General features: G+C 40.1%; 1 protein-coding gene across 1 annotated transcript; it reads right to left on the reverse strand.

Annotated features, from left to right (window-relative positions):
* Positions 1-25355, reverse strand: kdm4b (lysine (K)-specific demethylase 4B). The gene is made up of 22 exons (XM_088426062.1): positions 25242-25355; positions 21790-22185; positions 20756-20931; positions 20156-20270; positions 18642-18835; positions 17197-17246; positions 14806-14909; positions 14150-14287; positions 10647-10843; positions 10318-10565; positions 10048-10217; positions 9806-9926; positions 8566-8732; positions 8276-8480; positions 7684-7760; positions 7500-7555; positions 6977-7085; positions 5068-5256; positions 3835-4011; positions 3496-3615; positions 2413-2505; positions 1-1923 (listed from the first exon to the last, which is right to left on the reverse strand). Exons 2-22 carry the CDS (start codon positions 22153-22155, stop codon positions 1324-1326), a joined length of 3672 nt encoding a protein of 1223 aa, XP_088282188.1. The 5' UTR covers positions 22156-22185; positions 25242-25355; the 3' UTR covers positions 1-1323.
* Positions 25356-25514: the final 159 nt, after the last annotated feature.

Below are 25514 nucleotides of genomic sequence, written 5' to 3' on the forward strand. Positions count from 1 at the left end.
TGACAAGCAAGCCACTTTAATCCCTATGAAATATGACCTTTTTCATGACTTCATTTCATTTGGACACAAAACCAAACATGTTCTCAGTTATGATGGGTGGGCTGGTTGTGTTCATGTTTGACATTTACAGAATTCAATCACAATACGCAAGACCTGTGCTATGTACAAGGAGAAAGTCGGGAAAAAACAAACAAAACTCCATCAGTAGTTTAAGATCTTTGCAGCACTAACGGCCAAAGAAAACAAGCACCATGGCGCCGCTATAGAATGACCTATTAAAGAAAACCAGTAAAAAAAAAAAAAAAAAAAATTAAGATGGCCATGTTTGCGACGTCAATTCAAAGGATAAACTAAGATACATATTATAACCATACAACATTGAGGTTATACATTGCAATTTCAACCATCATCTCACCTTTGGGTTCCTATGTTTATACAACAAATTTACTAAAAGTGAATGATTTTAATGGACTATTTGAGTGAATAAATCACTCTACAACACTAGAGGATGGTGACCTAACTCTGGTTATTTAGCGGTACAAAGCCCTCAACTAAATTTACTTCCTGAATGTAGGAAACCTGAGACTTGTTTTGTTAAGTGGAAACCGGGAGTCACCAAATGACCATTAAATAATGGCAATACATATAAGGGTTTTTTTTTTTTTGTTAACTACTGTGTTAATATTACTCTTCATTCAATATCTAAGACATTTAAATACTGACTTTACCAATAATACATTTTTAAATCCATTGCCTCATTTAACTCTTGCAGGAAAAAAAACACTTGAGGGAAAATGATCTGTTGAAGAACACTATATGTGTGTGACGACTAGCTTCAAAGCCACACACATGTGGCTCCATTGGAAAATAGATACATTTGTTGCTGGTTACTTGTACAAAAAACAAAATCTGTACAAGTTGCCCCCTACACAATTATTATAAGCTTCCTGACTCCAGTAATGCGAGCCTTCCATTAATGAATCATTGCAACGAGGTACTGAGTTGATACCACCCAGAGACAACACCAAAGCACATAAACAGTCCATAATAAAAAAATAATAATAAACTGCCACCAATACAACCCCCAACATGAATAACAATAATATTAGCAGAAACAAAATGGGGGAACAAAAAGTCCCGTCCTGATGAGCTGCTGCAAAAGCGCCACTGCAATTACACCAAATCAAAATAGTTACATCTATTAAAAGAGTGCTTTCATATCTTTGGGCGCCGGTGCAACACATTTACAGCACTCACCACACCGTCCCCTCTTTGAGCGTCCATCCCCATTGAAGCTGGGTGATAACGGAATGGAGCTGATGTCTAAAACAAAGTCCCCGCCCCCTCGTCGGGAGGGAAATGCGACTGCAGGAGGGTCTCCATGTAGGAAACGTAGCCGCTGCTTGGCATGTAATTGTCCGACATGTTCGGCGTGAGCGGGGGCGCTGGCGGCGCGGGGGACTGCGCTGACAAAAGAGGATCGGAGTTCAACTGACAATGGAACGGGGCGGACTGGGACATTAGTGTGGGGTCCGAGGCCAAGTTCAACTCTGTCAAAACATTCGATACGGCACCGCCTGTGTCCATCGGAGTTTCGGGAAGCATCAGAGTTGTACTGAGGGAAGCGGGCATGGCAGATGGTCTGGCACCCACGGAGGACAGAAAATGTGATGCTGGCAGTTTAGTCGTGCCGCTAAACTGTGTTGATGCTGGCGCTGCTACAGGGGTGCTGGGCTGGGGTGACGATATCGTCGCCACTGGGGTGTTGGTGCGTGCGGTAGACGCGGCCGGCCGGGCATTGGCATGCAGGGACGCGGCCGGCAGGGCGCTGGCTTGCGGGGTAGAATTGGAGGGCAGGCAACGACGCTTGGCCGCGCCGGCTTCATCTGCTACGGGGAGCTCCTCCTGGGTTGTGGGTATGGCCTAAAACACACAATCACGCAGAATTCAGGATATATTTAAGGGTGAAACATAAACAATTGGAATTGGAAACAATTGGCCCCATGAAGAAGGCTTTGCTTTTGTAAGTGTAATTGCAAAAAAATACAAATTTTCTATAGTCAGCGCATCAAATGGGGGGGGGGGGGGGGGGGGCGAACATTTTTCTCTATCCTAGGGAGGGCTCTGCAAAATTTCATTGAGAATCACTCGTTTAATTAAAGATGCAGTGTAAATTCAATACATTCAAATTCATGCCTTTATACTTCAAATATGAATATGAATATAAACTATGGGATTGTGGGAGGAGTGGCTCCTGCAACTTGTTTTTTATTTATTCATGTATTTTTAAACAATACAATACAGCTCCAAAGTACCATATGTAAGAGACTTGTAAGAGACCAACTGCGTTTCCACAATAAGGTATGTCCCCTTTGCATCAATGCAGCGTACAGCCTCCAAAAAAATACTCACAAGACGAGTTCGGACCCTCTTGGGCAGTTCCTGATCAAGCATATGGATCTCTGATTGTTTTAGCAACAGCTGACTTTTGTCCTGAAACTCAACCTGCAAATCATAGCAAGAATATAATTAATTTGACGACATCAGAAACATGTCAGTCATGACACAAAATTGCCTCGCTTCAATTAAACGGAATCAATCATCCCAATTAGGTAGCCATACATAGAACAAAACGGGACTAAACCCTCACCACAATGGCAAACATGCATTTACCGTGTAATCTCTTAATACCTAAACCTAAAGATTGGTTTGGCTTTTGGTCTATGCAACGAACGGGTTGTATAAGATGGTGTACAATATAAATTTCAGTTTATGAAACCTTGACTCTGAAACGCAGAGCAAACATTGACCTCCCAGCAATGCTAGCTACTTAAATGAGGCAAAAGTGTTGCTCTGTGCAATACATTAAAGACACTTTCTCTTTTCATAATAGCCGTTGCAAACTAATGCTCTACCATTAAAATATACCTGGGTGAATGTGTGCATACTTTCTGCCAATTTAGATTGTGTTTACACTTCCATGCACCCAACTATATGGCAGCGTAATCATTTCTCAGCAATTTGGAAGATTCATCAGAGTGAGATGACAAACGGTTACCCATGGTGACAGGTCACAGGTGGTGAAGATTACAAACGACAGATTAAAATGACGCACGGAATACACTGTTTCATTGGGCTTAGTCTGCCGTTTTTAAAATGTTTCGTCGACATAATGTCGGTCTGTCGAGTACGTCAGTACCAATGGGACTGCCCTACTTTGGTAAATTTAAATATCTACTCCTGGAATGGAGGACAATTTAATTGATCTACCTATCATTGTACAGTACTGGCATAAATAAGCTGCACAGTAAAAATACAAATAAAAGGGTTCCTGCACACTAATACAAAAGGTGTTTAAATAATGGTTGCTGGGAACGATTTTTTTCATGCAAACTTATAGGTCTTCAAATTTTCAATGACAACTTCAGTATCAGAATAATTTGCTCTCAATAGCAAATTGAGTGTTATCTAGCTACTGTGCTTATTTCTCTTCACCTGGTACACCTTGTGGGTGTGTTGTTTGACAAAGGAAGCATTGAGGTCTTGACCATCAGACGTGCTGACCACAATCAACTCCCCCACGTCCGGAGGCCCTCTACGCAAGCAGTCGTGACTCTGAGGGAGAAAGAAGATGGGTTTATCTACGAAATTAACGGACCGTTTGCATTGCATTGACCACAAGTGTGATCCAGTGCATTGTTCTGCTTTGATGTCCAATAAATACCATTTTGATTTTGTGTTCTTTACACAAAAGTTACAGAGACAGGTCTCTTACTTCAGGAAACTTCATCTTATCCATATGCTCTAACATTACCTTATCTGTAAAGTACTCACTGTTACGTTTTCCGGATATATGTTGTCACAGTATGAGCCATCGTCAAAGTTGACCTCATAGAAGTCTTGTGTTGCCATGCCGATGATGGTACAATGGTAGTACCAGCTATCAGTGTTGCGTCCAATTACCCTTTGACCCAAGGTCAGGCCGGGGAGAATTTTGGCTGGTGTGCGTGGCTGGTGGGGACAATAACAAAACAATGCACTCAGTCGTCAATTCCTGAAAAACTAAAGTATTTGATTCATTGTCACAAGAACATCTTTAACAACTTGATAATAGCTGCAGCTTGATGCCAGTAATTCATGACATTTCCAAATGATCTAGGTCTTCAGGGGCTCCTGGTGAGGCCACGTTCTTTCACCTCTCCTGCATGTGGCTCTGAGGAAGCTGCCCTGACTCTTTCTGGAGGTTGCAATTTTGATAACGTGGTTTTCCTGATTCACATGCAAGTATTTTAAATTGTGTTAGTTTGTCAGTTTTGTTGAATACAAATGGAGCACTGTAAATACTCATTATGCTGGTAGAAGAAGTGTGACACACAGTGGACCATAGCAAACCTGTATGAAAACCTGCAAAGAATTGATGCCTCTGCAGCACTCTGGTATCTTGAAAAATAGCATAGTAAAATAGAATTCAGATTTTTTAGTGCCTTGACAAACGTTTTGAGTAGCATTTTTTTTTCCAAGTTAAAGATAAAAAAAAGAGTTAACGTAAACAAACCCCTTTGCATTATTTATTTCCTCAACGAGAATGAAGGAAAAAACATCTAAAAAAAATAAGATAAGGTGACAATTTGAACATGATCAATTCCCCATTCGTTATGATCATTATATCTACGGTATATTTAATACCTTGGGAAACCTTTTGAACCCTCCTCCAGAGAGATACCTTTGAACAACTAGATTCTCCTGGCGCCGTGTAAGCTCTCCGCGAACCACCAAAATGTCAGGATTAATTTACTAGGACATCTGAACTTTATTTGGGGTTTATCAAAGGCACAGCCACAGGCCCAGTTTCATGGGGCTGGGTAGGGTGCACATCTGCAACAAGTTTATCCCAGTTGTTTAATTTCCCTCTCAGAATAATTTTTTGTCAACTGAGTTGCACAGGTTACAGTACATCATATTGGTGGAAAAGGTTTTGAAAACAAGAAGTGCATGTAGAGTTTATAGTCACTATAGCTTCCTGCTAGCAACACAAAGGTCAAGTTTACTTGAGCATAGTAAACTTACCTTGAGAATCAGTTTTTTATGCCTGTGACAGGTAACAGACACAACGTACGGCCAGTCGGCTGGACTCATGACAACTCCCGCAATTTGGGCACAGGTAACGTGGAAAGATGTTGCACAGTTCTCCTCTGAACACTGAATGCACGCACCACGGTTGTTATTGTGAGTCTTGCCGTGGCAGAACACACAACGCTGTGATGAGGACAAAAGACAAAGACACAATATCGATGAAACATTTTAGGTGGATTTCTAAACGCCCCCGTGTGAATTCAACGTAAGGGATGTTTTTCCTATCTTGACAAGCATCTGGGAGACTTGCATCACATGCCCTCATCACAGCTCTGGCACAAGTTTGCAAACACCCCTTGGAGAGCATCCATTCTACAAATTGCTTTATTTCCTCCGAACATTGTGAGCATTAAAGCCATCCCAAGTCTGCCACAATTCTGGCTTTGGCTGCAATTCGAGTTTACCTGTAATGAGTTTCTTTTCTAGGCACAAACATTTTCCAATAACCGGAAAAAGTTCCGAGCCTTCCATGCTGTGTACCTGCCTCACTTCAACTAAACACACATGCAGTTCCACTTGTGCACTGATCCACATATAACCAGAAAGCAAAACACACTGATGAAATGCCAGCATGTAATCAGGAAGATAAAAATATAGTTCTTCATTTAATTTCAATTATTATTTTGTACTTGTGCAGCATATAATAAATATCCTTTGGAATATTAAATGCATTTGGATTTTGTGCTAAGAGTGTCCTAGCTTTGTCCTACTTCATATTTTTTGCAAATCAGGTAGAGGTTGACCGAGAATAATTACAGTAGTTGTGCAATAGTCAAATAATCATAACAAAATAAATGAGCAGATTTAAGATGGTCTCACTTTTTTTCATGCTCACAACTGTAACAGACCACATATTTTGTGCAAAGTATTTACAATATTCAACATTTAAATGTGACCTTGAAATAGTAGATTAAGAAAAAAAAAGTACATTAGTGAGAAAGGAATGTTTTTTTTTTTTTTTTTTTTAAATCATGCAAACTGGAAGTACTAGTGTAGATCAGGACAAAGAGCAAAACTTCACGGAAATCCCTTCATCCCCAATGAGCCAAAGTACAAATTTGGAGGATTGCAAATTGCTGAATGTTGTGAAATCAAAACAAGTTCTCCAGTTGCATGTTCACATCTGATCAGCAGAGTCTTCCAAATCATTACAACAGAGCTTTCCCTCATCTTTCTTGATCTTTTAAGACAAGCTGGGGAAAACCTGCTTTGACAGCACTAGGATGTAAATGTCACCCAGTGTGTCTTTGATAGATTATTCACAGAAAGGTAAAACGAAAGAGATGGCATTATTTGTGATTATGCAGCAGTGTGCAATGCGGTTGCCTGTGAAGTGGGAATGAATGAGCAGAAAGAATACAGAATTTGAGAAGCAGAGCTTGAGAAAGAGGGAAAGAGGAAGGAAGAGGATAGGTTATGTATAAAGACACAATAGCAATAGGGAAACTGTCGCCACCTGTTAAGATTGATGTAGTTCATTTGGTGTCGAGACAAATTACTTTTGAGTATTCATCATCCCTAAGCACATCCATTTCCCCCCCCCATCGCTCCCTCAGTTTGAAGAAGAACCCACTAACCCATCCACAATGGTAAACAGGAGGACAGGTGGATGGCTGGATGGCAATGAAGCCAATGAACAAAAAATAAAAAAAACAAATGCTATGATGTACAATTGTGGGCATATGTTCACTTGAATAATGAAGGAGAGCATGAAAAGCAAAGAGGGAAATCGGCTGCAGTGAGCAATGTATGTAATCAATTACATGGTAAGATTTTATTCTTCACTGCCTGTTTTTGTATCACTTTTCTCGGTAATGTTTTGTATGTTGGTGGATTAACGTACCAAATTTTTCCGTGATTCTGGAACAGCACTGACATCCACCGGCTCCCTCTCAATAACATTGATGAAACGAGCTTCGGCCACGGCAATGGCACAGATGATATGGGCCCACCTAGTTCAAGAGCGGACAAGCCATTAAAACTTCTAATCTCAAGCAACTTGAGGCTTCGCAGTGTCACTAATTTTGTATTGCTTGCATTACATTACCCATTTAAAACCAAGAGCTCAAGTGACAGATTGATATTAGCAAAGGTTTGACATAACTTGTGATAACCTCTGTTTTTTGAGAGTCTTTTTCCCTTTCTCCCGTTGCAACACTACATACACCTGGCAAGAAAGGTCCGTATAGAAAATGATGCAGGAAACATGGTTCCTGTGGAGTTTCAAGGTAGATGTTTTAAATATGACTTGCTGAACTTATTTCCTTAGGTTTTCAATTATACAGTGGTTTGGGTGGAACAATGTATGTGTGTGTGTGTGTTTTTTTTAATGTACAGTATTGGCAATGTGCCTGAGCACAACATACCTGTTGTCTGTGGTCATTTTTAAAGCTCCTCCTCGTAAATTGCAAAGGCAACATTCCTGAAATTCAGAGAAAAAAAATCCACAATACAGATTATCTCATGCTTCATCCACTGACCTTATCAATACAGAGTATTTGTGTGTATGTGGAAACTTGCTGCAGGAATTACGTAATGCATGCTACATACCACTGCCCAGGCGCCTGCCTCACATCTGGAGCACTTCCACTTTTGTTGAACTGTGTCCGGTTTGACGCCAAAACAACCTTTTAGACAGAGAGAGAGTCAAGGTTATTTAGCTGAATGCCCATTTCAGACAACAACTGAGACAAAAGTAGTTTTGACAGTTCTTGTTTCTTGTGCTGCCTCTCCACAACTATGTCCAGCTTAGCCCTTAACCGCTAATGAACTGGTCATTGCAAAAGCCTTACTGCACCTTCAAGGGATGATAGGAAGATTGTTGTGCATCTATGACATGGAGTCAGGGTGTGCTTGATACTACATGATTTTTTTAACCGTTTACAGTATTGGGGTATGACGCAAGCTGCAAAATTAGATGTTTCAGTGCGTGGGAATCTACTGAGTTTAACAAATGTTGCAACTCCTATGTCAAGTGACAACATGGACCTCTAAGATGTCCACCAAATGTGTATGAAACTTCAGACTTCTGTCAAATAAGAACTGTTATAGCGGCTACAGTATAGCACTGTAAGTACTCAAAAACGGCTTTGTGATTACGCCTTGTGTTGTATGCATCTTCCTTAGTCACATTATTACTTACTAGCATGAACTTGCATATTGCATGAGGAGCAACATATCAGCACACTGGTTCCATCCTCTCCAATGTAGTTGCTGGTGGGTGGCGGCTCAGTACTTCCTGTCCTAACACTGAAGCACATCTCAGGGACAATCGGGCGGGTTCGACTGCCATGGCAAGGGATCTTGGTAGCCGGGCTGTTATTTGCAGTGTTGGGCTCTTGGTTTGGCTAAAAAGACAATCACAATGATAATATGAACTTTATTTCTCACACAGATGCATTTGATTTGCAATCCTGCAGTGTGTGTAGGTACCTTCTTATATGGACAGAAGAGGGAGCAGACAGCACAGTGTGGCTCAAGTACTGACACAGCGGAATTGAAGGCCTTCTCAGCCAAGAAGTTGCGGGAGCGATTCTGCCAGAGTTGGTCCTGTTTCTCCATGCTGCTTTCCACCGTCACAGGCGAGGAACGCTCTGTTGCTAATTTAATGTGAAAAAGGTTACAATACCAAATGTGTCAATTGATTATAAAGCAACAAATATATTTTCAACTATAGAAAATGTATAAGCTTTGTTTTCCCAAGGTGCACCAAATGGTGTTGGACATTTCAGTATTCATTAAGAAAGACATTCGTTTGGTACTTTAGGACAGCGCTTGAAATAAAATTGGCTTATGGACACAAATAGCAGAGACTTGCTCCCATGGGTTAAGAATCAATTTTTCAGTGAATCTCCTGAAGCTACAAAGCTAGGCAATTTGTCAGCTCTGAAGAGGACACAGGAAGATTTCTCAGGTTTCCATTTAATAACCCTTTTCTAACATCTATCATTTTCTCTTTTTTCCTTGCCATCCATCCAACAATTCTGAAGGACAAGCCTCAAGTCGGGTCATCTAGCTTAGATTTCAAGTGACTTTGAAAACAGTTAATTGCAATTCATGATCCCTAGATCAATGAATGCGTGTCACGATTCTAAAACTAAAAAAGGCCTAAACCTTGAAAATGTATGATCACTATCGGGTATTCTTGTTTTATTTTTTTTTCCCCCCTCACTCTCTGAATCAATAAATGATGGGGGCATATTTGAAATGTTGTAGTACAGTGGGAGAGACAATGACTAGTGGTAGTATCAAAGATGAAAAACAAAGTACATGGATTAACAGTCCCAGTAATCATGGGTAAACTTGCATTTTGAAATCCCAAAGAATAATCACCCATCCATCCATAGGCGCTTCTCCTCACAAGGAGAACAGGCTTGCTTGTGCTTATCCCAGCTGACTTCGAGCAGTGGGCGGGGGATACCCTGAACTGGTGGCCAGCCAATTGCAGGGCACACAGAGACAACCAACCATTCACACACCCAATCAAACCTAAGGACAATTTAGAGTGTCTAATATGCCTGTCATCTATGTTTTTTAGAGTGTGGGAGCACGCGGTGACAGGAAGGCTGGATCCAGCTGTAGTCAAACTCAGGTCCCTTAACTGTTAAGCGGATTTGCCAACCACACATCCACAATAAAACAAAAACAAATCCAATGAATGGTGTGACAATACCTTTGGGAGCAGTCGGATCTTGTTTGACAACAGACAATGGAGACCGATTGGGTGGTTTGGTGAGGGGGTGACGTCGGCTCTTCTTGACCTCTGTGGTCACTTTCATGCTGGAGTAGCTTGCCTGACAAAACATTTTTATTTCATATATGAAAGACCACAAGCTAGTATTTTTAAAACATGCTTATGTGCCTAGATGTATATGATAACTTTAAGGAACAATACATTTTGAAGTTGTAAAATACCTGCTCGCAACTTATTTCCTCTGTGTCATCTGTGAAGACAGTCCGTGACGCAGCAAACTTTTCAAAAGCTTCTTGAAATCCAGTGATGGCGGTACGTTTTGGCTTTTCGACATCAATTTCAACATCCTCCGTCATATTCTCGGCCATGCTCTGCTGTTGAGCCTCTGGCTCTGGTAAACATGAATGGAAAAAACAGTCTTAATTTAATCTAAGAAAAATAACAAAACAACAGAAAAAGTTCAAGCTCTTAATAGCGCTCCAACTACTCACCCCCTTGAGCCGACGTATCGGACACTTTTGAGGCAGCTTCTGCAGCCTCCTGCTCCTCTCGCTCCATGGCCTCAAGAGTAATCATGGCCTCTCTGGCAAGACGCTCCTCTCTCTCCTGCTTCCGCTGAGCTTCCCGCTCTTCGACTTGACGCTGGTAATCAGCAGCAATTAACTCAATGCCCTCTTCAGCAAGCACCTTCACCTCCTCCAACTTAAGACGGCGGAACTGTTTCATTTTCTGCATGGCCCTTGGAGAGAGACGAGAAAGTCAAATCAGAGCACAGATTCAGGCAACCTGTCGTTCTTTAAAAATGGACAATGTGGCTCACCTCCGCAGAAGGTTGGCTCTGTATACGATGCGATGCTCTCGCCAGCGCTCCAGTTCTGGGCTGCTGAGCTCTGTGACCCGAGTGTGATCCAACGTTATGATGTCTTTTCCCTGCTTCCACAAGTCGTAGCGATCCGGTTGAAGGCAGCGCACAAAAACATCCATGGAGATTTTGACCATATCCTTACGGCAGGTACACTAGATGGGAGAAAAAAAAAAATAGTAACGCATCCTTGTGTCACCTCATGCTGTCCTCAACATATATGAAGGGTGAAAATAAGTGTCATTTAAATTTGACCCCCTGCCGAAGTTAAATAATTCAAAAAAACATCTTTTGGCTTGTATGTAACTGAGGCTTCAAAAGTGGGGAAATATCAAGTCATCTTTGCTCAAATAATGTAATTCTAAGATCGTTCAAGTGAAACAGATTTTATATTGTAGCAGCAAAAAAAGGACAGAATCATTGAGTGGTAATGACGACAATGCTAATTTTACTTCATGCTCTTAATGCCTTGAAGAATTATCTTCAGTCATATTACACACAAACATTAACTTGACTTCTACAATTAACTCATTACAGTAGTGTCCACAGCAAACACATTCTCCTAGTGGCAAACTTGACATTGGGCTAATTAAGCATCCATGATTTAGTTCAGGCTATTGGCATTTTGCTCAACATGGGTGAGTTCTTGAAAAATTGGGGGTGGGATGGTCTTTAACTGGGGTCCCCCTACGAGATGATCTTAACAAATTGGCCATGGTTGCCACACAATATAATAATATTGTTGTAAGTCCAGCCAATATTTTAGCCTCAAAATGTTAAAAAATAAATACAAAATAAAAACTCTGTGTTAAGATGTGACTGAATGAATGCAATGTCCTCTATTGTATGCTACAATGTCCTTCCTTCACTCCTCGAGAGGCGCAGGAGCAAATACTTTGTTTTTATGTTCAAAGAAGCACAAAATACAAGCGCTTTCATCAAAGGAACCTCTAACACATAAGAAAAACATCCACATGAAAAATGTGATAGAGAAAGAAATGGGTACAGATTAAAACAAGACAGCACACTAGAGGTGGATGAAAATATTTTGTCTCCTGGCTTGCTGTATTACATTCACGTTGTATCATTTCCTGAGCTGTGCAGCGGGTCTTGTGTTCAATTATTGAACAACAGGATGGGTCGCTCTTCCCAGTAAAATAATAGCCAACCTACATTGCATTTGGACGTCACTTGAGTGGCACAAACATTAGTATAAATTGACGTGTGGATGATGACGGAACACTGTGGCAAACGAACATTGTTTCCATCATTTAGGTGACACATCAAATAAGACTATTAAATGTCCCTTTTTCTGCTCTGTGACACAAATAAGAATCTCATAAATCTCTGAAATTGTCATATGTCACTGGCTATTGAAAAACAGGAAACCGCTGCCTTGGCCTTCACTTCAAACATGGACTATTTGAGCATGAGTTTGTTGGTCTATTTCGCCCGTCCAAACTGAAGGGGCTTAAATCACAGAATAAGCCTTTGCTCAAGTGCATAATGAGAATGTATACCAACAAACGCCAATAGTGACCCCCGGGTGACCCCATAAAAGGCTGTGTCACTCAGCAGTATGTCTCTCAGAACCTTCTTGTCCGTTGGTTTGCACGCCATCGGTTTACCAAGTCGGTTGGGACCATGATTTTCTCCGGCCTCCAGTGGCTGTGACACTTTGGTTGGTGTTTGATCTTTGTGTCGCCTTGTTTTTGTTGTGCGACATTTAAGAGCTGTGGCTTCGCTTCACAAGCCGAGATTATTTTGTGAAATATCGGGTCTACCATTTCCAGTGCTTTTTGTGTGGTTTGCCACCCTGTTTAGGTTCTCAGCGTTGTTGGCTTTGTTGTGTACTCCTCACCTTTGTTGGTGTATACTTTGTGATCTGTGCCATCATGCCAAAAGGTTATTTTAAATGTTGGTTTGCCATGGCTTTTGTCTTTTATCCTCTCCGTGAAGCAGACCTGTGTTGGTCGTGTTGCATGCATGCTTCTCGGCATTGCCTCCACAGCATCCTCTCATGCTCACTCAGACACTGTATGCACGCCAAGTCGTGTGGTTTGCCTTGCCCTGTATTGGCTGAGTCTCGCACCCACGCTCAGCGCTACGCTCAATTTCAGACCTTGGCCTGTACTCTACCTCCGCGCCACCAGCCAGATTTTTGCTTGGCTCTGAAGTCACGTGCCTTCTTTCTCTAAGAGGGGTCTGTACTGTGCTCCATTTGTGACAGCCGCGTTGCCGTGACTCGAAGTGCACTGACAATGAATCATACTAGCATATGCGCCGGGCTTGCTGGATTCTCCAGGTCTGTCCATGCCCCCTCCTGTTAATGGGGCAAACACCTCTGCCCCTGTTCCCTGGCGGAGTGCTAAACCCCAAATCGGCTCTTTCTTTCCTTTCCTGCTTCCTCCTTCAAGTGGAGTTGTCCAGCAAGCCATCAGTGGGTCACAAAGACGGAGACTGATGTTGGTGTTGCATGTTCTCAATTTGATTGGATGTCTCCTCTATTTCAGGATCAGCTACTTCCAAAAGCCTTGGCGTCTTCTGGCGAGGCTCTTCTTTTTTGTACTGAACGTGTAAAATGTAGACGTCGATCACTGACTGCTTCAGACACTTGCTTCCATGGTTCCGGATTGGACTTTCCCTGCAGGGGCTCATTTCCAGCCTCCCTCTGAAAGTACCTCGCCAAATGCCGTGGAGAATGACTCGAAATCGATGATGGCAATTTTGCAGAATGTCTTGCAACAGAGATTCAGGTGGACATCCCTCGACCTCAGTCCCCTCCAGAGGTTCACTTTTTTGAGTGTGTGTGTCCTTCTGCTCCCTTCACTGTTCCACCATGCAGGCAATATATGGCCATTCTACAGTTCTGTTGGGGCAACATGGGTGCGTTTTCACGCCTTTTGTCTTGAGTCAGAATGGTCACTGGATTTCACATTATTTTATAAAAATTATTTTATTTCCTTTTTGGGATTATGTCAGTCTAATTAAATCAACGGCACAGCCAGTCAACTAGCCACACCCATCAGATAAACAGTGGAAACTATTAGATGTAAGACAATTAAATTTACAGGACGAACTTTCAAGAAGAGGACAGTTTTCCTTCAAGATCCTATGGTTCAGTGGAGGTGATCACAGGGACTGTTAATTAAGAAACCGCAAATTGTAGTAAAAATGGCTTTAACTCAAACTTAGTTCTATGTGAAAAAGGCAGCCTTTGGCCTGTAAAATGTTTTATGAACCTCCACGGTGCAAGTTTGATTATTAATACCCATTTCACTTTTAGAATTACATTTCCTAGAGTACAATTTTGGTCCATGTTGTTCAGGGTGAGTACTTTTAGTCACGCTGTAGCACTATATTTAAGGTACAGCTTTTAGATCATAACAGTACAATCTAAGTATGTTAATTATGTTTTGATATGATATAAAAATACTGAAACCTTATCTGTATCATCCTACCTGAGTAGCCGTTTTGCCATAGTCAACCCAACGCAGAGTGGCAAAGTTTGTGGATTCAGCACAGTTGAAGCCATGGTTGAAGCCAGCGTGGTAGCCATAAGGAAAAGTTATCATAAATTCCCCTTCATTCTGAGTTACCTGTTCAAACACATGAAAATGTATTTTGATGGCGTACATAAGAATGGCAAAAAATTTAAGATCTACTCAAGTCATTTCTTCAACAAACAGAATTAGGGGACTATAAAGTACCAACGTTTTTCGAGTACAAAACCATGACATGGAGGTGGCAATTGTATAGTGCATAGTATGTAATTAAAAGTTATTTTACCTGTACAGTATTGCAATGAAAAAAAAACTATCAATATTAATATATAATGAATATTAATATATTGTAGAGAATTGTAGAGAATCATTTTCACATGTATCGCCGGAAGTGTTATTGGTACCCCACCCATGCCTAGTGATTATAACACACAACTTTATTGTCCCACTGCAACAAAGAACGTTAACTAAATGTTGAAAGAAGTGTTGAAAGCCAACTCCTAATTTAATTATGACTGCGCATCTGGCAGGAGATTTTGTAATGAAAACTTCAAAAAAAAGAACGTGATAAAAATGATGAATCTAAGTTTCGAAATTTGGATGCTACTTCTCACCCTGTCAAAGGGAATGCCATATTTCTTCAGGATGGATGGAGATATCAAAGTCATCTTGTGGCGAAGGAAAGCATCACACCCTTGGGAACTACCAGGGAAAAAACCTGCAAGGAATCACAAAAATTTCAATAAACAAAACAAAACAAAAAAAACATTATAGGTGGTCATATTAAACACAATCTTACAAGATGTACAGATTTCATCATACTGTACAAGTGCTAGCTGCATGTGAGATTCCGCACAGCTTTTTTTCTTTACGTTATCAATCATCTTTGCTCTTTTTACCACGCTCGCTGTGAACATCGCCCTCATTCACTGACACAACAAAGTCACATCATTTTGGCCAGTGAGTCTACATGCTTCTTCATAAATAAATAAATAAATAAATAAATAAATAAATAAATTTGTTTTAAGATGACAATATACTGAGGAGATGAGAGTCAACATAAGTTTAAGTGACTACCTTAATCACCCATTGGTAAATGCATTTTGGCAGCTTAAATTATGCGTTTCTCTACATGGTGCATCGTTGACATCTATGAGTGTTTTGCCTGGCTTACTACTTTTCTCAACTTGCAATTCACAGTAGATAGCAGCAACAGACCCTCCTCTACCGCTCCAAGTGAACAAATATTAAAAAAAACAAGAAAAAAAGGCTTCTTGGCACGAAACGTAAAAAAAGAGAATACAATTGAGGAAAGTTTATATCTGTACTTATCTGTGGATGAGGGATGTCATGGATTTATCCCAAATCCCCACCTGGTACCCCTTTGATTTGACTGACAGTAAAATCAACACACATTTCATTCTTGGGTCCACCGTAGAAAGAAAACAAGATCGCCTCATTAGTTAGCGATAGGAAAAGAAACACTTGATATTTTTTTTTACTTCTTAAAATGGGGTTTTGGGCTGATAAAGGCTAGTGCAATGGAGATGTATTACATTTACAATGCATCTTTAAACTAAGAGTGCCATCTAGAGGACCAAAACAATATTAAAAGTGGTTCATGAGGCTTTATTTTCCTATCACTATTATTTGGAAATGGTAAATGTGAATCATGTGCTGACAGAGCCCGAACAATACCTATATCGTCTTTTTGAGTTTTAAAATGATAACGCCTATCACTTGGTACAGTGATAGCCATTTCTGCCTACTAGACGCGGTAGAATGTTGTAAATGAAGGACGAGCAGACGTAAGGAGGAAGAGAGCTACAACTGCCATCATGGCAAATGTAGAAAGGGGTTTGCAAGAAACAAGACTATTGTCAAAGCCCCATTAGGCAATCCTACGACACACATAACTGTCTTTTTTAGGACCTCATAAACAGTGAGAGACAGAGCTGACGAGAGTTTTAATAGGTCAATGGGTGCTTGTTAAATAATGTTAGTGCCCCCTTCCCCCCACTTTACACATGTAGTGCCAGCTGCTTTGAAAGAGAAAGAGGAAGGTTGTAATTGGCAGCCTCCTAAAAGATCACTGCCAATAACAAAGCTGATTAGAAAGTTACAGCAAGGTCAATTCCTTTGTATTTGTTGTCTACTGAAGACATTCAGGTTAGGTTTCAGATCAGAAAAAAATGAATATGAGACAAAAGGTCTTAAGTGCAGCTGTTATTTCATGGTATTTACATCTAGATGTGTTACACAACTCAAGGCTGTTTGAAGCCACCTACTTTTCAAGTGACAAAGTATTCGCAAAAATGCCTTCAAAATTTTGAAAACATTCACAAGCATATCTTCAAAATTTTGAAGAAAGTTGTTTAATGTGCTAGCAGGCAAGAGGAATAAAAGTACACTAGAGAACAAATTGTGTTTAATATATAATATATTATTTCGGATTGCAAAACTCTCGTCATCCTCTCAGGTCCTGCATGACATGCAAAACACAAGCTTATCCTCAGAGATCAAAACACTGCTACAGGAGACTGAGATGAAGATCAAAGGACACTGTACGTCACATCAAGGATAGACTTTCTCTGCTGCCTCTGCAATTGATTTCTGATTAGGATGAAACCAGAATCACATCCTTTGTGGCTCAAAACTCTACCCAAATTTAAAATTGCCATATAACAACTATCTTATGACACTTTTTGTAACTTAATTAACAGTGGTTCAATTAAAAATAAGCCAACATGGCAAACATCAAAATCACACTTGATTTCGTTTCATATTCCATCTTTCTTTAGCACTTTCTGTCAAATGACTTCTTCCACACTGCATCTGCTGCCTCCTAGAGCAACAACACACAAAGATGCTTCACTAAACTGTTTCTGAAAATCTAGGTCAGGGAGGTCTTTCCATTTATCCAGCCATACTGATTATAAGCTAACGTAAAAATACTAAAGCTAAGTTGAATGACGGGGGGACGGACGGTACATTAAATGCCTCACCTTGAGCCAGCCTCTCCAGCCTTTTACCATGCTCTGGTGGGATACAATACCTGCAGAGACAAGGGAACAAAATCATTAGACGCTGGTCAAGCACAGGAACATTTTTACCGGAGAACAATTTTTTATAGGAATGCTGGATCATGTTGAAAGACAATAGTAACAGTATAACAAAGAGGTAGCATAGTCTTGTATTATTTAAAAAAAAAATCTGACATGATTTAATTCTTTTCGTTTTAAGTTATTACTCTGCAACTTTGTAAAAAGCAAGAGGCTGAGAGTTTGCCCTGTAAAAGGATAAGCAACAGTTAAAATGTCAGCTAACCACTACCACTAAATGAGATGGCTAACCCGGTATACAGGGAAAAAGTGACACAATGACTTGAACACTAAATGAAAAACAAGAGAACAAAAATGGCGCTCAACAACACAGAGAGAAAAACTGAATGAGAGGTGGATAAAAATTATATGGACAAAAAAGTGAGGGTTCATTGGTCAGAGATTGCAAGACAAGGTATCACACTGCCATCTGTAGGCCAAAGATACAGCCTCAGCTTTCCAACTCCGGTTGCATCGAGCATTAAACTACCCAACATCAAAAGCATTATGTGCAAAGTTTGTTATATTTAAAAGGCCATATTGGTCATTGTCTGTACATCTAAACCACATTTTGTGCACTAGGTGAAAAACAATGGCATGAGCTGTATTCAGAGTGTTTTATTAAACAACAGCTGTGGTGACAGTGCACTGAATTGTTCACTATAACAGATTTTCATTACATCAGCTAAATGTTCAATTAATTCATTAGATGCAAAGCAAAAATAACATCCCAAATATATACAAGGGATAAATAATGTCCCATACATCAAACTAAATTCATCCTGCTCTCACCCTCAGGGATACTGTTACTATGGTGACACGATGTCTTGATCTTGAGAATAAAAACACACTGCACAAGACTTGAACTTTTACAAGTCTCTGATGTTATTTCACTATGTAAGTGCAGGTCAGGAGGAGCTGCAAAAGATGTGAAGGTGTGCTTTTTCACTCTTCTAAACATTAAAAGAGATTGAGTGGCCACACTTGCACAGGTGAATGACTACAAGAGCTGTACTAAAAAGATAATAGGGCTCAGTATTGATTGCATGTATCATTTCAACCAGAAATTGGCTGGGACAGAGAGGAGTGGCATGCGCCTATATCTGGGGTGCTTAGTTTGTTGACAACGGTCAACTGGTCATACGCCGAGGTATTGTTGGTCACCTGCATGGCATTATGACTCCAGTGGACTTGTAAATAATGCCTAAATCACTGGAGATGTAAAATAAATTTAAAAACGTCAAATAAACTGACCTTAAAGTGACGATATGCAAGATTTAGACCATTTTTCATTAGAAATGAATCAATTATTATAAATCTAAAGAACTGGTGAATAAATGTGTTCTTACCAAGACTTGGACTGTCCAAAATGCAGATAGTTGATGCTGTAGAGATCCATGTCCTCCGTGTGCCAGGCAAAGGTGGTCTTCCACATGCCAAAGTATAGATAAGGAGTGTTCACACCATCTATGACAATCCCACACTCCTGCTCCACCATGTCGAGCAGCGTGTTCAGGTGGCCAATGTTCCACTCTTGAATGTCCTGATGAAAGACAAAATGCATTTTCAATAGTTTCAAACTCTGTGACCCATGAGAATGTATAATATCTATATTTTTATGTTTCTGATACCAAAGGTCTTTTCAGTAAACAGACCCTACTTTATTAGGGTCAACCTGTACATTTGTAGTTAAACCACCAGATGGTGCAACAGCTCTAAAAAGCCTTTTATTTAAACTGTGTTAATAGACACTTATAGCAGATGTCGCTCTGTGTGCACCCAAAATATCCTGATAACTGAACCTCTGAATCTCAGATGAAATGTTAGACTTCAAGCAAACATTTTATACCAGAGTACATACATTACAAGGTTGCTTACAAATGAGGCACATGATTACCACATAACAGTTACAGGGGGCCCTTGGTAGGACTGAGTTTGGTTCCTACAGTAGCGAGCTGATCCAAAGCAAAAGAATGAATGCTCAACAATCATACAGCTGTAGTACAGAGCAGTGATAACTAAGTGTGCTTTCTTGTGCCACATGAAATTCTTGCTCCATTGTGTTTTCTTTGTAAATCAAGGACCTCTGTACAACAATATGACAAAAACGTTTACTGATACTTTGTTAATCTACCTACTGAGTTATTTTTGTACATCAGTGATGCGGTTTCACAGAATCTAGTGCAAGTCGTGCTAACTGAAAAATTCTGACTGAAAAATGGTCAAAAAATTCCAGCGAGATTTCTCCCAAAACGCCATGCGTATGTTTTTTTTCCCCCCCCAAATTATCGCATCATAGTGATGGTAGGTTACTGCTTATCTTATGGTAGAAGCGAATGTTGTCACATTGGCAAATAAAGAACCCAAAAAAAAAACGTATTTATAGAGAATTTTACTGCTTAATTCAACGTTTAAAGGGCTAGCCATGGGTCCCAAGATTGCTAGTGATGTTAAAGAAGAAGAAGAAGTAAGATAATTTATATGGAAACGCTGCTGGAGATAACCCTCATTAGGGAATATGGGCATAACAAGCGGCACTCAAAGGTAAATAAATCCTTTCTATATTTTTCTTTATGATGTTTTTTGATTGTATACATGTATGTTATATATACGTAGCACTAACTATACTATTTTGATACCAATTTTTATATGTATGTACAATTTTGATGTTTTTATCTGGGGTTCTAAACACATTAGCTATTTAACATAGGTTTGAATTGCCCGTTTTATTAATTCGCCTTTAAGTGCAAAAGTTGAGCAGTGCCATACCTCTTTGTTAGTTTATATAAAAACAAACAAAGAGGTATGGCATTGCTCAACTTTTGCACTTAAACAAAAAACTGATTCAACACTAAACACAAACCTCATCATAGATAGACCCACTAACATCCGCGCCGTAGATGGGTGACACAAAAGTCAGGTTCTTCCAGTACTTCCTTTCTAGATCATCAAAGTCCTTATGGCGTGGCGTGCAGTACCTAACACAGGACAAGACCCATTATAACACTCTGACAGTGAGAACTACAATCATTTAAAAAAAAAAAAAATGTGTGTGTGTGTGTGTGTGTGTGTGGGGGGGGGGGGGGGGGGATATCAATAATGGCAAGATTTTGTGCATATTGTAAATGTTACTTCTGCAGTGCTGACACTGCTTTCGCTATGGAAAGCAACTCCAGAGGCATTTGCCAAGTTTGAACCAGACTATGGAATAATGGAACCTAATTCGTAATCTGTGGGGGATTTTTTTTTGCACTGGCAATTTAAAATAATGTCCTGGTTTATATTTAAGGGATAAAAAATAGGGCAGGTTTTTGCTTAATCCAATTCATGATTAATCGATTCTTAAAATAATCACCAGTAGCGATATTTGCCTCTCAATCGACATGAATCAACCTCAACCCTCTATTGCCCAAGAAGACTATCATGTTGGCTTTCAGAGTCCTTTGTGAAAATGTTAACTCACTTTTTACTGTTGGCCAGTTTGCGATATTCTCCGACGGTCATGGATTTCTTCTGGATGTTGTACTGGGTAAACAGACCAGATTGACCAGTCACCACTTGCGTGATGGGAGCTGGGATCACCATATCTTCAACGGCCTCATAGGATTTCCGTGGTTTCCAACCTTTTGGTGGAATCACCTAGTTGAAGAGGACACTGATATTAACATTTTAATGCATTGATATTGTAAGATATACTGTAACTTCAATGGATGCAACCGTTGGCATTCTCCATAGACCTTGAGAACCTGTTCAGAATGAAAAAGTTTTACAACACGATATTTTGGATTTGTAATTCTATCAAAGTATACCCATTCCGTGTCAAATATTCAACATATTCAGGTGCTAATTTAACACTTAGTCGCAGCAAAAATATTTAATGATTGGCAATGAAGTGGCAGACTACTTAGCACATCTGCCTCAAATGTCGAGACTGTGGTTTCGCTTCCACCTGTGTGAAGTTTGCATGTATTCCCGTGCCTGCTTGGGTTTTTTAGAGTCCTCCAATTTTCTCACGCATCCCAAAAAACACATGCATGAAATATATTGGTCACTCTAAACTGCTCTGTGTAAGTGTACTTGTGTAAGTGTAGTTGTGTGTGTTAATGGTTGTTTCTCTGTTGCTCTGCGAATGACTGGTTCCTAGTTAAGATTGTACCCCGATTACTGCCTGAAGATACCAGGGATACGCTCGAGCGCACCCGTGATCCTAGTGAGGATAAGCAGCTGAGAAAAAAAAAAAAAAAGTACATCTAATTGTTTTCAAAGAGGCAACTTGTGGTCAACTCTGCAAGCAGCCAATAATATTCTGTCCCATTGAAATGCCCATCTTGTTTGAAGTTAAAACAAAACAAAGAAAAACAAAAAAGTTTTCATTAATGGCTAGATGGTATTAGCGGTTATTGACATTTTACCAACACAATAAACCGTCAAAATAGTTATCAGCTAATACCTAATAGGAACGAATCAATAAAATGAGTTTGTGTGTGTTCTGCTCACCTTGGCCAGACCGGCACGATGAGCTCCTTCACTCTCCATGTAGACAATGTATTTGGCAAAGTCTTTAAATTCCTCCATGGTCGGACGAAAGGTCATGATCTTACAGTTGGGATTCTTAGTGCAGGACGGTGGTGGCGGTGGAAGGGGAGGATCCGGGGGCATCTCAGAATCAGTGGCAACAACACTGGCAATACGTGGCTGTGGAGGCTGAGCCTGTGTGGCAGCGGAGGCAACGGGGTGTGAGGTCACCACTGTTTTAGGTTTTTCAGCAGGCTCTTGGACAGGAATTCCATTTTGAACTGCAGGCAATGATGCTGGAACAGGGTGAGGGGGTAGCATCGTATCCATGACTACGTTGGCTGCCATTGGGGATGCTTTTGAGGGTTGCAGGTAAACCTAGAGAGGAAAATGCAGACATTCAGTATTTGTCAGTTTGTAATATATCTTTTCTGAAAGATAGACTAAATGTAATGTAAATTTTGAAAGGATTCCCAGATGAAGAGTCGTGAATTGGCATCCAGTCATCAAGAAGCGACCAGGTCGTGTCATTTTAATCAAAGTTTTATGAAATGTATAATGTAAGAGGAGGTTATGAACCAACATGGTCTTATTTATAAAAAGCGGGGACAGAGCAACAAAACCAAACAAAGAACTGAGCCTGGACTTAACAACACAGCTGAGACCCAGGCCCACTCATCATCAACAGGACCTCTGTTGAAAGGGTCCTCTCATCAAGCTGCTGGGAGTCCACATCTCCGACAGCCTCTCCTGGACCATCAAAACCACAGCATGGGTGCAGAAGACCCAGCAGTAACTTCACTTTAGAATGCTCAGAAAAAAAAACACCTTAAAGAGCAGCTGCTGGTGACCTTCTACCGAACCACTATTGAAAGTATACTGGCGTATTGCATTGCATTGTGGTACGTGGGGTGCCAACAGGAGAGCGACGCAGAGGGAGATCAACACTACCAAGAAAAATCTTTGGATGTTACCTCTCGCTACCTGAGCTCCGGTCTGCGTTACTGGGCCCAAAAAGCCATCCATCCTTACAAATATTTTTAGTCATTGTCAATCTTACATTATAGAAAAAACTGAATTAACATTGAGTCATGAAGCATCCTAGCTAAACAGAGCAACACTTTTTTGTACTTGCTGTAAATACAGTTTGCGAACCACTGACTTGAATGATTGACATTTCTTACATGTATGTTATTATTATATTATTACAGCAGTACTTTTTGAAAGGCAATTGTTTGGTCAAACATGTCTATTTATTGCACCTTTTTTAAACAAGCAGTATATACTGTATGAACAAGTACAAACACACAAAAAAAGTAAATAATAATTATGGAAAAAATTTGCTAAGTGCAAACCATTGAAAAAAATTAAGCCTTCAAAGAAATCAAGCACATACTACAACAGACTTGTATGAACACCTACAACAGCCTTAATGTTTTGCAAAAAATAAAATAAAATAATTGGTTAAGCATTGCAGTTTGCAAATAACATGTATATTATGAGTCTAATCAATTCACAATGAAAAGCAAAACTGACCTTGCAAGCAGGTTGAGTACCATAATAATGGGTTGGGTAAAAAAAAAAAAAAAAAAGGGGGGGGGGGTGGCTTGGACGACTAATTTAACTTTTCACCCAAGTTTGGCTGGAACCGCATTAAAGCATACAATATAACACCTTACAAAGGAAAATGATAGTGTGATTAAGTGCCTGGATTATATTTCAACTAAAAAGAATGGTTTTCTGTGCTGTTATAAAATGTACAGATTAGAAAGATGATAAGGAGCACGTACACACAAGTCAAGTAACTAATAAATTTGAGTTCGAGCAATGGTTTGTGGGCGACATCAGCGGCTAAGTCAGCTTTTTAAGTTTAGAATTGTAATACATTTTCTTCCATTTTATCCACCCCAAGCTGCTGTTGATAGCAGTAAAGCACTCATCAGTTTTTGCCATCAAAGCAGCCGCATCCATCTTTGCATCACCATCTCTCCAATATAACGTGGTATTTTCTTCATTGCTCAATTTCAAATGAGAGGACTTTTCTAGCTCAAATAAACATTGTTGGCCAATTTCTTCTTGACTTTCATCAGAATACACAATTTTAACAATTACAACAATGATCTGGCCCAGGAAGCGGTGGGCGCAAGGGATAGTAGTCCTGTCAACAACTTGTCTCACATCCGTTCCCAAATTACGCTGTCCATTAAAACTCGGGTGATTTCCAGTAAATGCAAACTTTGCAAAATAGGTAAATGCAAACGTTGCAAAATAGGTTATCATATCAAATGAAAAAGATGTATCAGAACTTAGAACTGTTGATGTGTTCAACATATTCTCTTGAACAGCCAAGAGACAAAAAGTGCAACAACTTCTTAAATTACAAAACCACCCACACTAGAGCAACTGGGCCACCAGCAGCTGAAGATCACACACACATGCTACCCATCATTCATTTCACTTACATATTTGAAGAGTTAAAGTCAAAAATGTTGTGTGTGATCATATGCTCTGTGTGCCTTCAATAGTTAAAACACATCATTCTAATTGTTTCATATTAATTCAGCAGCAAAATCTTACCACCACGCGATCTTAATCAAAATACAGAGTTTATGCTAGTTGGATTGCATCGAACACAATATGGGAATAATTTTTTTGACTCGACTTTCGCTTTAACACACAAATGCTAACATCACATTTTAGCATCCATACAAGTGTTAATTTTGCGGAGACTCCCCATTGTCACGTTAGTGTCGTTAGAAACTACAACAAACATACAGCGATCAAACTGTAAATTATGTCAGAAAATAGAGTAAACAGCTGGCCGAGCTTTCAGTTTCCTCGTGGAAATGCATGACGCGATAATGTCCTTTGAAGAATATACTCTATGTCACCCATATTTTCGGGATAACAGAGTACTACATAGTGACTCGCTGTTCTAATCAAAACAAATGAAGGCCTACATTGACTCTTTAAATGCAATCTGATTAACAATCATTCGAGCATGGGGAATGACCAAGTCAGCAGTGAAATTTTTCAAAGCCGTTGAAATTATAAAACAATTATTTGGATTTTGATCACACGGGGAATTGGACGTTAATGAAATCAGTTGTAAACGACGAGCTTAGCAGAGAGAAACTACTATGATCGCCTACATTTGTGTGCGAACGGCCAATACTTCATCTTCACTTACGAAAGCTTTTCTTTGAAAAACGTGCATTTCAAACATACCCCATATTTCATTAACAACTGATTCGTGTGTATTGTAATTACGTTAAACGATGTCTTTACATTGCTGTATGCTAGCCTACTTTAGCTATGCCGTGCGGGCAGTTAGAGAGGAAAAAAAAACTAAACAGCGCGACGACGACACGTCGATCAAACAATAGAGAAATCCGTGCATAAACACATGATGGTCCACTTCATGTTATCGTTACCTCCTGCAGCGCGTGCAGCCTCTCTCCGTATTTCTCAATCGATTAAGTATCTTTTAGCACAAATTTGATGGGCCGAGGTTCCTCCAGCATTTAGCAGGCTAAAGCTACTGCAATCACGCCCACCGACGTAATCGCACGTTGCAATTGGCGGAATTACACCAATAACAGCACGTTTATCACAAATGCGATAATGCGATTGGCTCATTGGACTTCAGACACCCACCACAGCCAATGAAAGCTGGCAATAATTTACTACTTAGAAGGCTCAGTTGC

Source organism: Hippichthys cyanospilos, chromosome 10 (assembly GCF_059441005.1).
Source record: "Hippichthys cyanospilos isolate Australia breed blue-spotted pipefish chromosome 10, RoL_Hcya_1.0, whole genome shotgun sequence".
Lineage (NCBI taxonomy): Eukaryota > Metazoa > Chordata > Actinopteri > Syngnathiformes > Syngnathidae > Hippichthys > Hippichthys cyanospilos.